Source organism: Scyliorhinus torazame, chromosome 17, assembly GCF_047496885.1.
Source record: "Scyliorhinus torazame isolate Kashiwa2021f chromosome 17, sScyTor2.1, whole genome shotgun sequence".
Taxonomy (NCBI): Eukaryota; Metazoa; Chordata; class Chondrichthyes; order Carcharhiniformes; family Scyliorhinidae; genus Scyliorhinus; species Scyliorhinus torazame.
In genome coordinates this window covers 5063889-5076957 of record NC_092723.1, presented here as the reverse complement: position 1 = coordinate 5076957, position 13069 = coordinate 5063889, and the positions used below count along the sequence as shown (strand labels likewise).

General features: G+C 49.8%; 1 protein-coding gene across 1 annotated transcript in view; it reads right to left on the bottom strand.

Annotated features, from left to right (window-relative positions):
* LOC140394553 (probable chitinase 10) overlaps nucleotides 1–13069 on the bottom strand; it is a 136557-nt gene that overhangs the window by 100630 nt on the left and 22858 nt on the right. Inside the window, exons 7-8 of the mRNA XM_072481911.1 lie at nucleotides 1499–1622; nucleotides 1180–1362 (exon numbers count right to left, since the gene is read on the bottom strand). Coding sequence (XP_072338012.1) covers nucleotides 1180–1362; nucleotides 1499–1622 — 307 coding nt within the window. The remainder of the gene's footprint in view (nucleotides 1–1179; nucleotides 1363–1498; nucleotides 1623–13069) is intronic.

Below are 13069 nucleotides of genomic sequence, written 5' to 3'. Positions count from 1 at the left end.
GGTTGGCGTCCGCGGTGGAAGCCTTGGGTGAGAAGGTCACAGATATGGGTCAACGCGTCCAAGGCTTGGGGCACACTGTGCGGCTGACAGCTGAGGCTCAGGATAGGGGAGTCCAGTCGCAGGCAGACCTGTCCCAAGTCCACAAGGATATTGCTGCGGTGCTCCAGAGCCTGGCCCAGTCACAAAGAATCATGGCTGAGGGCATCGAGAGCATTTACTGGGCACTGACTGACCTGGGTCACACACATAGGGACATGTCGCATTTGCTGAAGGACGTGTCCCAGTTGCTCAGCCCAATGGCAGAGGGATTTGAGACCCTGGTTGAGAGGAGAGTGGGCCCCCAGGACAGGATTGGCCATGATAAATTGCCCTTAGTGTCCAAAAAAAGGTTAGATGGGTTATTGGGTTATGGGGATAGGGTGGAGGCGTAGGCTTGTGTGCTTTTTCCAAGAGCCTGTGCTGACTCGATGGGCCGAATAGCCTCCTTCTGTTCTGTAAATTCTATGATTGAGCTTGGCCACGCCCATCCCGCTGATGGCTTAGCTGTGATCTGAAGGTTTCCAGAGAGGCGGCCTAGGTGGGCTCTCAAATGACCAGAGGCTCTCTGAAGGATTACAGGACACAGCGAGCAGTCAGCAGAGTGAGCAGCCAGGAGCCTGTAACTTGTACCAAATGGCGGTCTGAGCGAGGCCACCCTCATCCCAGGAGGGGGGATCCCCGAATCCACAGCTCGATCAATAAGTCGCTCCCCGCTACTCCTCCCGGCCCTGACAGCCACCTCCACCGCCCCCACCCCACCCCACTCCCTCGCAAGTGCTGCAGTTTTTAACAATTTTACAAACTTTTCTTACCTTCTCTCTCCCCTCCACAGCCAGGTCACCCAGTCCCCCTTTGTAAATACCTGTAGTAAACCACGCCCATGTGACTTCCATCAGATAGGGGTGGAGGATCACGGAGGCCTGGATCAAACCCTGGAATTATATGCAAAACGTGGGGCACAAATTGCGTTGCGCCACCAGGGAGACCTTGGAGCACGTCTTCCGGCTCGGCGACAGGATCGAACTTTGATTTTCTGCGGACGCCCAGTTCTCCACCTGATCGTGATTCAGTGTCACGGGGCGGAGAATGCAGGCCTATCTTAACATTTAATAAAGCAATAACATTTCTCGGCATCATTACCTCAAAGTAGGACAAGAACCCAGCTGCCCTGGTGTATGGACCAGCTTGCGCCGCTCCCGATACCGGAGCACCAAGACGTGTTTCCGAGGTGCTGAGGGTGAAGCCACGTCCATACGTTGGAAATCCAACCATTAGTTTCTCGGCTGGGGCTCCATTATCTCTCCAGTATTTTACAGCAAAGTCCTGGCAAGATAATTTAGCTGGATATATTTATCCAGGTTTTACAAACAGAAATGTTTCATTATAATACATTGGCAAGGTATGACAGCAGTCATAAAAACAATAGGACATGCGTGCCTCTTTTTGTAGATATACTTACAACATTAAAATAAATCACAACGCCTTGGTCAATGGAGCTACGATACAGAGGGCTATTGTGTCCAGTGACTGTTTCCCAGGTACCATGAAAATCATATGTCATCACACAGATCATGTCCAGGTATCTGTTAAATAAAGTTGTCGTATGTAGCATTACACTTCAAATTTCTGTTTCAAGGTTAATTATGAGAAGCATTATATTGACGGGCCAATGATTCTGACAGTAAAACACTGATTTCCAGTCAAAACCTCCAGGATTGGTCAGGGATATGAGAAAGAGGAGAGGAAGCAGCCAACCTGAATCTTCAATCATGCTCCACCATTCAACATGATCATGTCTGATCTTCTGTCTCAACTCACCCTTCCCACATCGTTCACAGAATCACAGAATAATAGTGTATGGCCCAGTCTGCACCGACACATGCAAAACACCTGGCCTGTCGACCTAACCCCATTGGCCAGCACTTGGCCCACAGCCTTGAATGTTGTGACGTGCCAAGGGCTCATCCAGGTACTTTTAAAGGATGTGAAGCAGCCCACCTCTACCCCCCTCCCAGGCAGTGCGCGTTCCAGACCCTCACCACCCTCTGGGTAAAAATAATGTTCCTCAAATCCCCCTTAAACCTCCCCCCTGACCTTGAACTTTTGGCCCCTCGAAACCAATCCTTCAACTAAGGTGTTCCCAACCACCCTGTCGATGCCGCTTGGAAACCTGTCCACCTCGATCAGGTCGCCCCTCAGTCTTCTCTGCTCAGTGAAAACAACCCCAGCCTATCCAACCTCTTTCATAACTGAAATGTTCCATCCCAGGCAACATCCTGGTGAATCTCCTCTGCACCCCCTCCAGTGCAATCACATCCTTCCTATAGTGTGTCGACCAGAATTGCACACAGTGCTCCAGCTGTGGCCTCATCAAAGTTCTATACAACTCCAGCACAACCTCCCTGCTTTTGTAATCCATGCCTCAACCAGTAAAGGCAAATATCCCATATGCCTTTTTCACCCCCCTATTTTAACCTGCCCTTCTGCCTTCAGAGATCTATGGGTAGAAATTCCAAGGTTGTTCCTCAGAACGTCCAAGTGTCAGGGCAGCATGATGGCGCAGTGGTTAGCACTCCTGCCTCACGACACCAAAGACCCGGGTTTGATCCCGGCCCCGGATCACAGTCCGTGTGGAGTTTGCACGTTCTCCTCGTGTCTGCGTGCGTCTCACCCCCACAACCCAAACATGTGCAGGGGAGGTGAAATGGTCACGCTAAATTGCCCCTTAATTGGAAAAAAAAGAATGGGTACTCTAAATTTATAAAAAAGGAACTTCCAAGTGCCAGGCCACTCATTGAATATTTCCTTGTCACATTACTCCTTTCAAAGTGAATCACTTACAATTTTCAGGATTAAATTCCATCTGCCACTTTTCTGCCCATTTGACTACCCCATCTGTTTACTGCTGTAACCCAAGTCACTCAATCTCACTGTTAACCACCCGGCCAATCTTTATGTCATCCACAAACTTACTGATCCTACACCCCACACAGTCATCTATGTTGTTTATGTAAATGGCAAACAATTCACTCAGGAAAAAGATAATGTTGTGGAGGAGAATGCTGAGCCCCAGGCTAATAGAATAGATGGCATTGAGGTACGAAGGGAAGAGGTGTTGGCAATTCTGGACAGGCTGAAAATAGATAAGTCCCTGGGACCTGATGGGATTTATCCTAGGATTCTCTGGGAGGCCAGGGAAGAGATTGCTGGACCTTTGGCTTTGATTTTTATGTCATCATTGGCTACAGGAATAGTGCCAGAGGACTGGAGGACAGCAAATGTGGTCCCTTTGTTCAAAAAGGGGAGCGGAGACAACCCCGGCAGCTATAGACCGGTGAGCCTCACGTCTGTTGTGGGTAAAGTCTTGGAGGGGATTATAAGAGACAAGATTTATAATCATCTAGATAGGAATAATATGATCAGGGATAGTCAGCATGGCTTTGTGAAGGGTAGGTCATGCCTCACAAACCTTATTGAGTTCTTTGAGAAGGTGACTGAACAGGTAGACGAGGGTAGAGCAGTTGATGTGGTGTATATGGATTTCAGCAAAGCGTTTGATAAGGTTCCCCACGGTAGGCTATTGCAGAAAATACGGAGGCTGGGGATTGAGGGTGATTTAGAGATGTGGATCAGAAATTGGCTAGCTGAAAGAAGACAGAGGGTGGTGGTTGATGGGAAATGTTCGGAATGGAGTACAGTCACAAGTGGAGTACCACAAGGATCTGTTCTGGGGCCGTTGCTGTTTGTCATTTTTATCAATGACCTAGAGGAAGGCGCAGAAGGGTGGGTGAGTAAATTTGCAGACGATACTAAAGTCGGTGGTGTTGTCGATAGTGTGGAAGGATGTAGCAGGTTACAGAGGGATATAGATAAGCTGCAGAACTGGGCTGAGAGGTGGCAAATGGAGTTTAATGTAGAGAAGTGTGAGGTGATTCACTTTGGAAGGAATAACAGGAATGCGGAATATTTGGCTAATGGTAAAGTTCTTGAAAGTGTGGATGAGCAGAGGGATCTAGGTGTCCATGTACATAGATCCCTGAAAGTTGCCACCCAGGTTGATAGGGTTGTGAAGAAGGCCTATGGAGTGTTGGCCTTTATTGGTAGAGGGATTGAGTTCCGGAGTCGGGAGGTCATGTTGCAGCTGTACAGAACTCTGGTACGGCCGCATTTGGAGTATTGCGTACAGTTCTGGTCACCGCATTATAGGAAGGACGTGGAGGCTTTGGAGCGGGTGCAGAGGAGATTTACCAGGATGTTGCCTGGTATGGAGGGAAAATCTTATGAGGAAAGGCTGATGGACTTGAGGTTGTTTTCGTTGGAGAGAAGAAGGTTAAGAGGAAACTTAATAGAGGCATACAAAATGATCAGGGGGTTGGATAGGGTGGACAGTGAGAGACTTCTCCCGCGGATGGATATGGCTGGCACGAGGGGACATAACTTTAAACTGAGGGGTAATAGATATAGGACAGAGGTCAGAGGTAGGTTCTTTACGCAAAGAGTAGTGAGGCCGTGGAATGCCCTACCTGCTACAGTGGTGAACTCGCCAACATTGAGGGCATTTAAAAGTTTATTGGATAAACATATGGATGATAATGGCATAGTGTAGGTTAGATGGCTTTTGTTTCGGTGCAACATCGTGGGCCGAAGGGCCTGTACTGCGCTGTATTGTTCTATGTTCTATGTTCTATGTTCTAATAGTGGACCCAGCACAGATCCCTGTGGTACCCCACTGGGCACTGGCTTCCAGTCACTAAAGCAGCCGTCTGTCATCACCCTGTGTCTCCTGCAGCTAAGCCAATTTTGAAATGAAATGAAATGAAAATTGCTTATTGTCACAAGTACGCTTCGAATGAAGTTCCTGTGAAAAGCCCCTAGTCGTCACATTCCGGCGCCTGTTCAGGGAGGCTGGTACGGGAATTGAACCGTGCTGCTGGCCTGCCTTGGTCTGCTTTCAAACCAGCGATTTAGCCGTGTGCTAAAACAACCCCTAATCCACCTTATCAAGTTACCATGTATCCCATGACCAATTGCCCCCTTTATTAATCTCCCATGTGAGGCCTTGTAAAAGGCTTTGTGAAAGCCATGTAAAAAGCAACTGCTTTACTCTCATCTACACATCTGATCACATGTTCAAAAAAGTCAATCAAATGTTTCTGGCATGACCTCCCTCTGACAAAGCCATGCTGACTATTCCTGATCAAACCTTGCCGATCCAAGTGGGGATAGATTCCCTCCTTCCGAATTTTCTCTCATAGTTTCCCTCCCAGTGACGTGAGACTCTCTGATCAGTAGTTCCCTGGCTTATCTCTACACCCTTAAACTCCCTTAGTATCCAAAGATCTATCCATCTCTCTCAAATATACTCCATGACTGAGCATGGGGAGTCAATTGAATGAGGAAATGGCCCCTCATTTCAGTCCCAAATGGCCTGCCTCTTATATTAAGAAATTGACCCCGTGTTTAGATTCCCTAGCTATGGGAGTTATTTTCTAAACTTTTATCTCCTTCACCCCCTTAAGAGTTTTATATATTTATATGTGCACACCTCTCATTCTTCAAAACTCCAGGGAATATCGGCCTCGTCTACATAAACTCTTATCACAGGACCATCCCCAACTTCCACGAATGATAGTGTCGATAGTAATCTAACATTAACGCTGCAATGAAGTTTCATTACTGTGAAAATCCCTTCGTCGCTACACTCTGGCGCCTGTTCGGGTACACAGAGGGAGAATTCAGAATGTCCAATTCACCTAACAAGCACATCTTTCGGAACTTGTGGGAGGAAACTGGAGCACCCGGAGGAAACCAACCAGTCTGGTGAATCTTTGGTACACTCCCTTTAGGGAAAATATGTCCTTCCTTTGTGTCATGCCCAGTGAAGGCATGTCCCTATGAAAAAAGCGTGTGAGAGGAGGAGCCTGGGACTGTGGCAGTCAGCAGCACAGAGAGGAGAGGGCAAGAGGAGGACTTTGAGTCTTTTTTTCCCTTAAAATGTTTTTTTTTTTAAGAGTACCCAATTATCTTTTGTTCGAATTAAGGGGCAATTTAGCATGGCCAGTCCACCTATCCTGCACATCTTTAAGTTGTTGTGGGGGTGAGACCCACACAGAAACTGGGAGAATGTGCAAACTCCATGCGGATAGTGATCCGAGATTGGGATCGAACCCGGGTCTGTGGCGCTGTGAGGCAGCAATGCTAACCACTGCACCACTGTGCTGCCCCAGGGCCTGGAGTCTTAACTTTGTGTAATCACCTCTTGTCTGGCTTACTTAATACTTATTCAAAACACACCCCTCAGTTCCCCACTAATCCAGCCTACTAGTCACACCCTCAAAAACTGCTAAAGGATTTGTCAAATGTGATTTCTCTTTGATAAATTTGGGTCAACTCAGCTTCATCACATGAGGATTTTCCAAGTGCGGGGGCGTTTTGCCTCATGATGATGTTATGCTGACTATATAGGTCCCCATTTTCTCTTCTTCCTTTCTTAAATAATGGGGTTATGTTTGCTTCCAATCCTCAGGAATTGTTCCGGAATCTAAATAAGTCAGGAAATTCAGTGCCAATGCATCCATTATCTCTGCAACACCCACTTTTAAAATCTCAGCATGTAAATGGTCAGATCCTGGAGCTTAATCACCACCTATGTTTATTCATTCACTGAGCACCATTCCTTTACTTCCACTGATTGCTTTTTCCCTCATGACTTATAATTTCCTGTCTCCGCCTCTAAATGGCCCATGTTTACTTGCACTCAACTCTTGCTTTTACAAACCTATGGAAAGATTTACAATCTATTTTGCATATATCTTCTCTTCTATTTCCTTATACATTTCTTGGCCCCCCATTGCAGAATTAAGATGTTTCAGTCCTATTTATGAATCTTTTGGCAGATTGTTTCTATGTTCCCATGGGATATGGGGGGAAAGCGAGAGTTGGATTACAAGCCATGATCATAATGAATGGCGGAGCGGGCTTGAAGGATTGGATGGTCTCCTCCTGCTCCCAGTTTGTTTCTATGTTTCTTTCTATTTATGAGCCTTTTCCTTGTGTTAATGTTATCTTTCACTCTTTCTGGTAACCATGGTTGTACCCTAGTTTCCATGGAGTTTTGATGCCTTCAGGAAATATATATCTTTCAAATTCTTGAGAATCCCTACAGTATAGGAGGTCATTCAGCCCATCAAGTCTGAAACAGCATCCTGCCCACCCCAGTAACCCCATAACCCCACGTCTTTGGACTGTGGGAGGAAACCAGAACACCTGGAGGAAACCCACGCAGACACAGGGAGAATGTGTGAACTCCACATAGACAGTCAACCAAGACTGAAATTGAACCCAAAACACTGGTGCTCTGAGGCAACAGTGCTAACCACTGTGCCACCATGCTACCAAAGGACATCTTTACAAGAATGGATTCATGGTCATCTATTAGTGTGGAAGGGAAGTTAATGAGTTACCAATTTAGAAGCATGCTGGGAATATTGGCTATATTTTAACACTGCTTTTGAGCAAAAATAAGGAGGTCAGGTAATGTAAACCAAATACTGTTTAGTATGTGGTACTGGCCTTATTATGATAATTAGTTGTTCTTCCGAAGGACAACAAAATGCGTACTCGAATTGTTTTTAAACCAAGGGCAAAACATTCATATTTCCTCTTGCGTATGTTCCCAAGCTTTATCTCTTCAAAGTTGTTTATTTCACACTATAAATATAATGGTTTTTGACTGCAGAACTCAGAGTGCAGTGCCTTGGCTTTGCAGCTGAAACACTCTCTCTCCACAAGTATATTTGTGTCAATAAATTTCCTTAAATCGAACCTCGAGGTATTTGTCTTTATTATGATTTCCACGACAATTAGACTTCTAAATTCCAGAAGTTTTATTGAGTTTAAATTCCACCATCTAACGTGGGATTCAAACCCGGATACCCAGAACATTACTCCCTGTCACTGGATTACTAGTTTAGAGACAATGGGCGAAATTCTCCCCCAACGGCGCGATGTCCGCCGACTGGCACCAAAGACGGCGCCAATCAGACGGGCATCGCGCCGGCCCAAAGGTGCGGAATGCTCCGCATCTTTGGCGGCCTAGCCCCAACATTGAGGGGCTAGGCCGATGCCGGACGGATTTCTGCCCCGCCAGCTGGCGGAAATGGCGTTTGTTGCCCCGCCAGCTGGCGCGGAAATGCGGCGCATGCGCGGGAGCGTCAGCGGCCGCTGTCAGTTTCCCGGCGCATGTGCGGGAGCGTCAGCAGCCGCTGTCACTTTCCCGGCGCATGTGCGGGAGTGTCACCGGCCGCTGTCACTTTCCCGGCGCATGCGCGGGAGTGTCAGCGGCCGCTGGCAGTTTCCCGGCGCATGCGCGGGAGTGTCAGCGGCCGCTGTCAGTTTCCCGCGCATGCGCAGTGGGGAGAGTCTCTTCCGCCTCCGCCATGGTGGAGGCCGTAGCGGAGGCGGAAGGGAAAGAGTGCCCCCACGGCACAGGCCCGCCCGCGGATCGGTGGACCCCGATCGCAGGCCAGGCCACCGTGGGGGCACCCCCCCCGGGGTCAGATCGCCCCACGCCCCCCCCAGGACCCCGGAGCCCGCCCACGCCGCCTGGTCCCGCCGGTAAATACCAGGTTTGATTTACGCCGGCGGGACAGGCAATTTCTGGGCGGGACTTCGGCCCATCCGGGCCGGAGAATCGAGCGGGGGGGCCCGCCAACCGGCGCGGCCCGATTCCCGCCCCCGCCCAATCTCCGGGAGCGGATAGTTCGGCAGGGGCGGGGGCGGGGGGTCGGAGAATGGCACCCAATATCACTGTGCCACCACTATCTGTGATGACATGCATAAAGCATTTCTGTCCAAAATGTTATGCATAACCTCCAACCACTAGATGGCAATGTTACGTGATAAATTATTTAAACTAGATGTTCTATAGTTCATCATTCATATCGGCCAGTCTACCGAACATGACATGGTACCAGGATTGATGATTGACAAATAACAAGAAGATTCTGCAAACCATCCAAACCAAATAACTTTGAAGAAGAACAAAGAAAACACTTTTTTTCTGCTAAGTTTGAAAGCTATTGGCAACTGGTGCTCAACGCACGGTAAAACTTTGAAGCCCAGGATGGAAGGTATCAAGGCACCTCAACGACTTTGGATTTCCGGTAATGTAAACAACAATTGGAGGGTGGTTAAGCAACAGTTTAAACTCTATGTTGGAGCCCTTGGTCTGCAGGCACAGCCCAATGAGAGGCATATCGCGTTGCTGCTCACTGCAGCAGGTTCCCAAGCAATTGAAATATCCAAAACATTTGTCTTTGAAGGCGATTCAGACAGTGAGCACTTCGACGAAGTTCTCAAGCAATTCGATCGGCATTGCTCTCCTAAAAGAAATTAAATGTTCGAAAGGTATTTATTCCGTACCCGCACCCAGAATGTGGGAGAGGTATTTGATAACTTCCTCACCGACTTGCGGCTGAAGGCGCAGTCGTGCAATATTAGCACGCTCCAGTCGACAATGATACGCGATCAGATCGTTTTCAGGATCTCTAATGATAAGGTGCACGAGCGGCTTCTACGGGAAACTGACCTTCAACTCGAAGATGCTTTCCAAATATGTCACGCAAGTGAGTTTGCAGCAAACCAGATCAGCACATTGAATGTCCGGCATTTTGGCGCAAAGATAGAAGAGGCAGCCGATGTCATTAGTGCGGTGATGAAGTCGAATAAAAAACGTGCTCCAGTGCGAGTGGCCGACCCGATCCTCCATTTTATTTCCACAGTATTTGCCACAACAATACCCAGCGTTTGGAAAAACATGTTCCAACTGTATGGCAGAAATCATTTTGTAACTATCCCTTGGTCCCCAACCTTAAGGGGTTAGGCACGCGCCGGACGAATTTCCGCCCCTCCAGCCGCCGGAAACGGCCTTTGTTGCCCCGCCAGCTGGCGCGGAAATGACATCTCCGGGCGGCGCATGCACGGGAGCGTTAGCGGCCGCTGACAGTTTCCCGCGCATGCGCAGTGGAGGGAGTCTCTTCTGCCTCCGCCATGGTGGAGACCGTGGCGGAGGCGGAAAGTTGTGCCCCCATGGCACAGGCCCGCCCGCGGATTGGTGGGCCCCGATCGCGGGCCAGGCCACCGTGGGGGCACCCCCCGGAGCCAGATCGCCCCGCGCCCCCCCCCCAGGACCCCGGAGCCCGCCCGCGCCGCCTTGTCCCGCTGGTAAGGTAGGTGGTTTAATCTACGCCGGCGGGACAGGCATTTTAGCGGCGGGACTTCGCCGGGCCGGAGAATCGCGGGAGGGGGCCCGCAACCGGCGCGGCGCGATTCCCGCCCCCGCCGAATCTCCGGTGGTGGAGAATTTGGCAACCTGCGGGGGCGCCAGCCGGCGTGGATTGAACCACGCTTCGAACGGCGGGACAAGGCGACGCAGGCGGGCTCCGGGGTCCTGGGGGGGGGGGGGGCAATCCACGGTGGCCTGGCTCGTGATCGGGGCCCACCGATCCGCGGGTGGTCCTGTGCTGTGGGGGCACTCTTTTCCTTCCGCCATCGCCATGGTCTTCACTATGGCGGAGGCGGAAGAGACCCCCTCCACTGCGCATGCGTGGGGATGCCATGAGCGGCCGCTGACGCTCCCACGCATGCGTCGCACGGCAAAGTCATTTCCGCGCCAACTGGCGAGGCACCAAAGGCATTTCCTGCCAGCCGGCGGGGCGGAAACCAGTCCGGCGTGGGCCTAGCCCCTCAAGGTGAGGGCTCGGCCCCTCAAGATGCGGAGAATTCCGCACCTTTGGGGCGGCGCGATGCCGGACGGATTTGCGCCGTTTTTGCGCCGGTCGGCGGACATCACGCCGATTGAGAAGAATCCCGCGCCATGAAACCATTATTGATGGTCCTGAATACCTATCTAATGTCCTTTAGGGAAATCTGCCATCCTTACCTGGTCTGGCCTACATGTGACTTCCACAGCAATGTGGTTGACTGTTAAATGCTGTCTGAAATGGCCCAGCACACCCCTCAATTGTATTCAATTGCTACAAAAACACAACAAAGAAATGAAACCGGACGGACCTCCCGGCATCGAACCAGGCACCGGAAACAACAATGGCAAATCCAGCTCTGTCGATCCTGCAAAGTCCTCCTTGCTAACACCTGGGGACTTGTCCAAAGATGGAAAAGCAACAGCCTGGCATAGTCATACTCATAGAATCATACCTTACAAACAATGTCCCAGACACCACTATCACCATTCCTGGGTATGTCCTGTCACCAGCAAGGCAGACCCAGCAGGGGAGGCAACACAGTGGTATTCAGTCAGGAGGGAATTGCCCTGGACATCCTCAACATTCATGCTGCATGGCATGAAGTCTTGTGGCTTCAGGCTAAAGATAGGCTCGGATGCCTCCTGCTAATTACCACACATTGACCACCATCAACTGATTAATCAGTACTCCTCCATGTGGAACACCACTTGAAGGAAGCACTGGGGGGGTGGCAAGGGCAGAGAATATACTCTGGATGGATGCCCATCACCAAGAGTGGCTTGTCTGTACTACCACCGCAGATCGAGCTGGCTCGGTCCGGAAGAACATAGACTTGGGACTGCAGCAGGTGGTGAAGTAAGTAGTGAAGAAACCAACAAGAGGGAAAATCATACTTGGCCTCATCCTCACCAGACTGCCTGCTGCAGATGCATCTGTCCATGACAGTATTGGTAAAAGTGACCACCGCACATTCTCTGTGGAGACAAAGTCCCGTATTCACACTGAGGATACTCTCCATCATGTTGTGTGACACTACCTCCGTGTAAATGGGAAAAACTTTGAACAGCTCTGACTCCAGACTGGGCTTTCATGAGGCGCTGGGGGCCATCAGCAGCAGCAGAATTGTATCAACCACAATCTGCAACCTCCTGGCCCGGCATATCCCCCACTCTCCCATTACCACCCAGCCAGGGGATCCACCCTGGTTCAATGAAGAGAGCAGGAGAGCGTGCCAGGAGCAACATCAGGCATCCCGAAAAATGAGGTGTCAACCATGTGAAGCTAGAGACTGAGTGAGTGCCAAACATCATAAGCTGCAAATACTAGACAGAGCTCAGTGATCCCACAGCCAACCCATCATATTTAAGCTCTTCAGACCTGCCACATCCAGCGTGATTGGTGATGGACAATTAAACAACTCATTGGAGGAGGAGGCTCCACAAATATCCCCATCCTCAGTGATGGAGGAGTCTAGCACATCTGTGCAAAAGACAAGGCTGAGGCATTGGCAGCAAACGTCAGTCTTGGTTCAAACATTGACAAAGAGCTGAACTCCAGAGGTGAGGTGAGAGTGACTGCCCTCGACATCCAGGCAGCATCTGACCAAGTTTGGCATCAAGGAGCCCTCGCTAAACTGGAGTCAATGGGAATCAGGGGGAAACTCTCACCGGTTGGCGTCATACCTTTTAAAAAAAACTTAGAGTACCCAATTCATTTTTTTCCAGTAAAGGGGCAATTTGGTGTGGCCAATCCACCTACCCTGCACATCTTTGGGTTGTGGGGGCGAAACCCACGCAGACACGGGGAGAATGTGCAAACTTGGTTGGAGTCATACCCGGCACAATGAAAGATGGTTGTGGTGGTTGGAGGTCAATCATCTCAGCTCCAGGACATCACAACAGGAGTTCCTCAAGGTCGTGTTCTGGGTCCAAACATCTTCAGCTGCTTCATGAATGACCTCCCTTCCATCATAAGGACAGAAGTAGGGATGTTTGCGGATGACTGCACAATGTTCAGCAAAATTCGCGACTCCTCAGATAATGAAGCAGTCGGTGTTCAAATGCAGCAAGACCTGGACAATATCCAGTCTTGGGCTGACAAGTGGCAAGTTACATTTGTGCCACACAAGTAACAGGCAATGACCATCTCCTATAAGAGAGCATCTAACCATTGCCCCGTGATATTGAATGTCTTACCACCACTGAATCCCCCACAATCAACATCTTGGGGAGGTGGGGGGTGTGGTTACCATTGATCAGAAACTG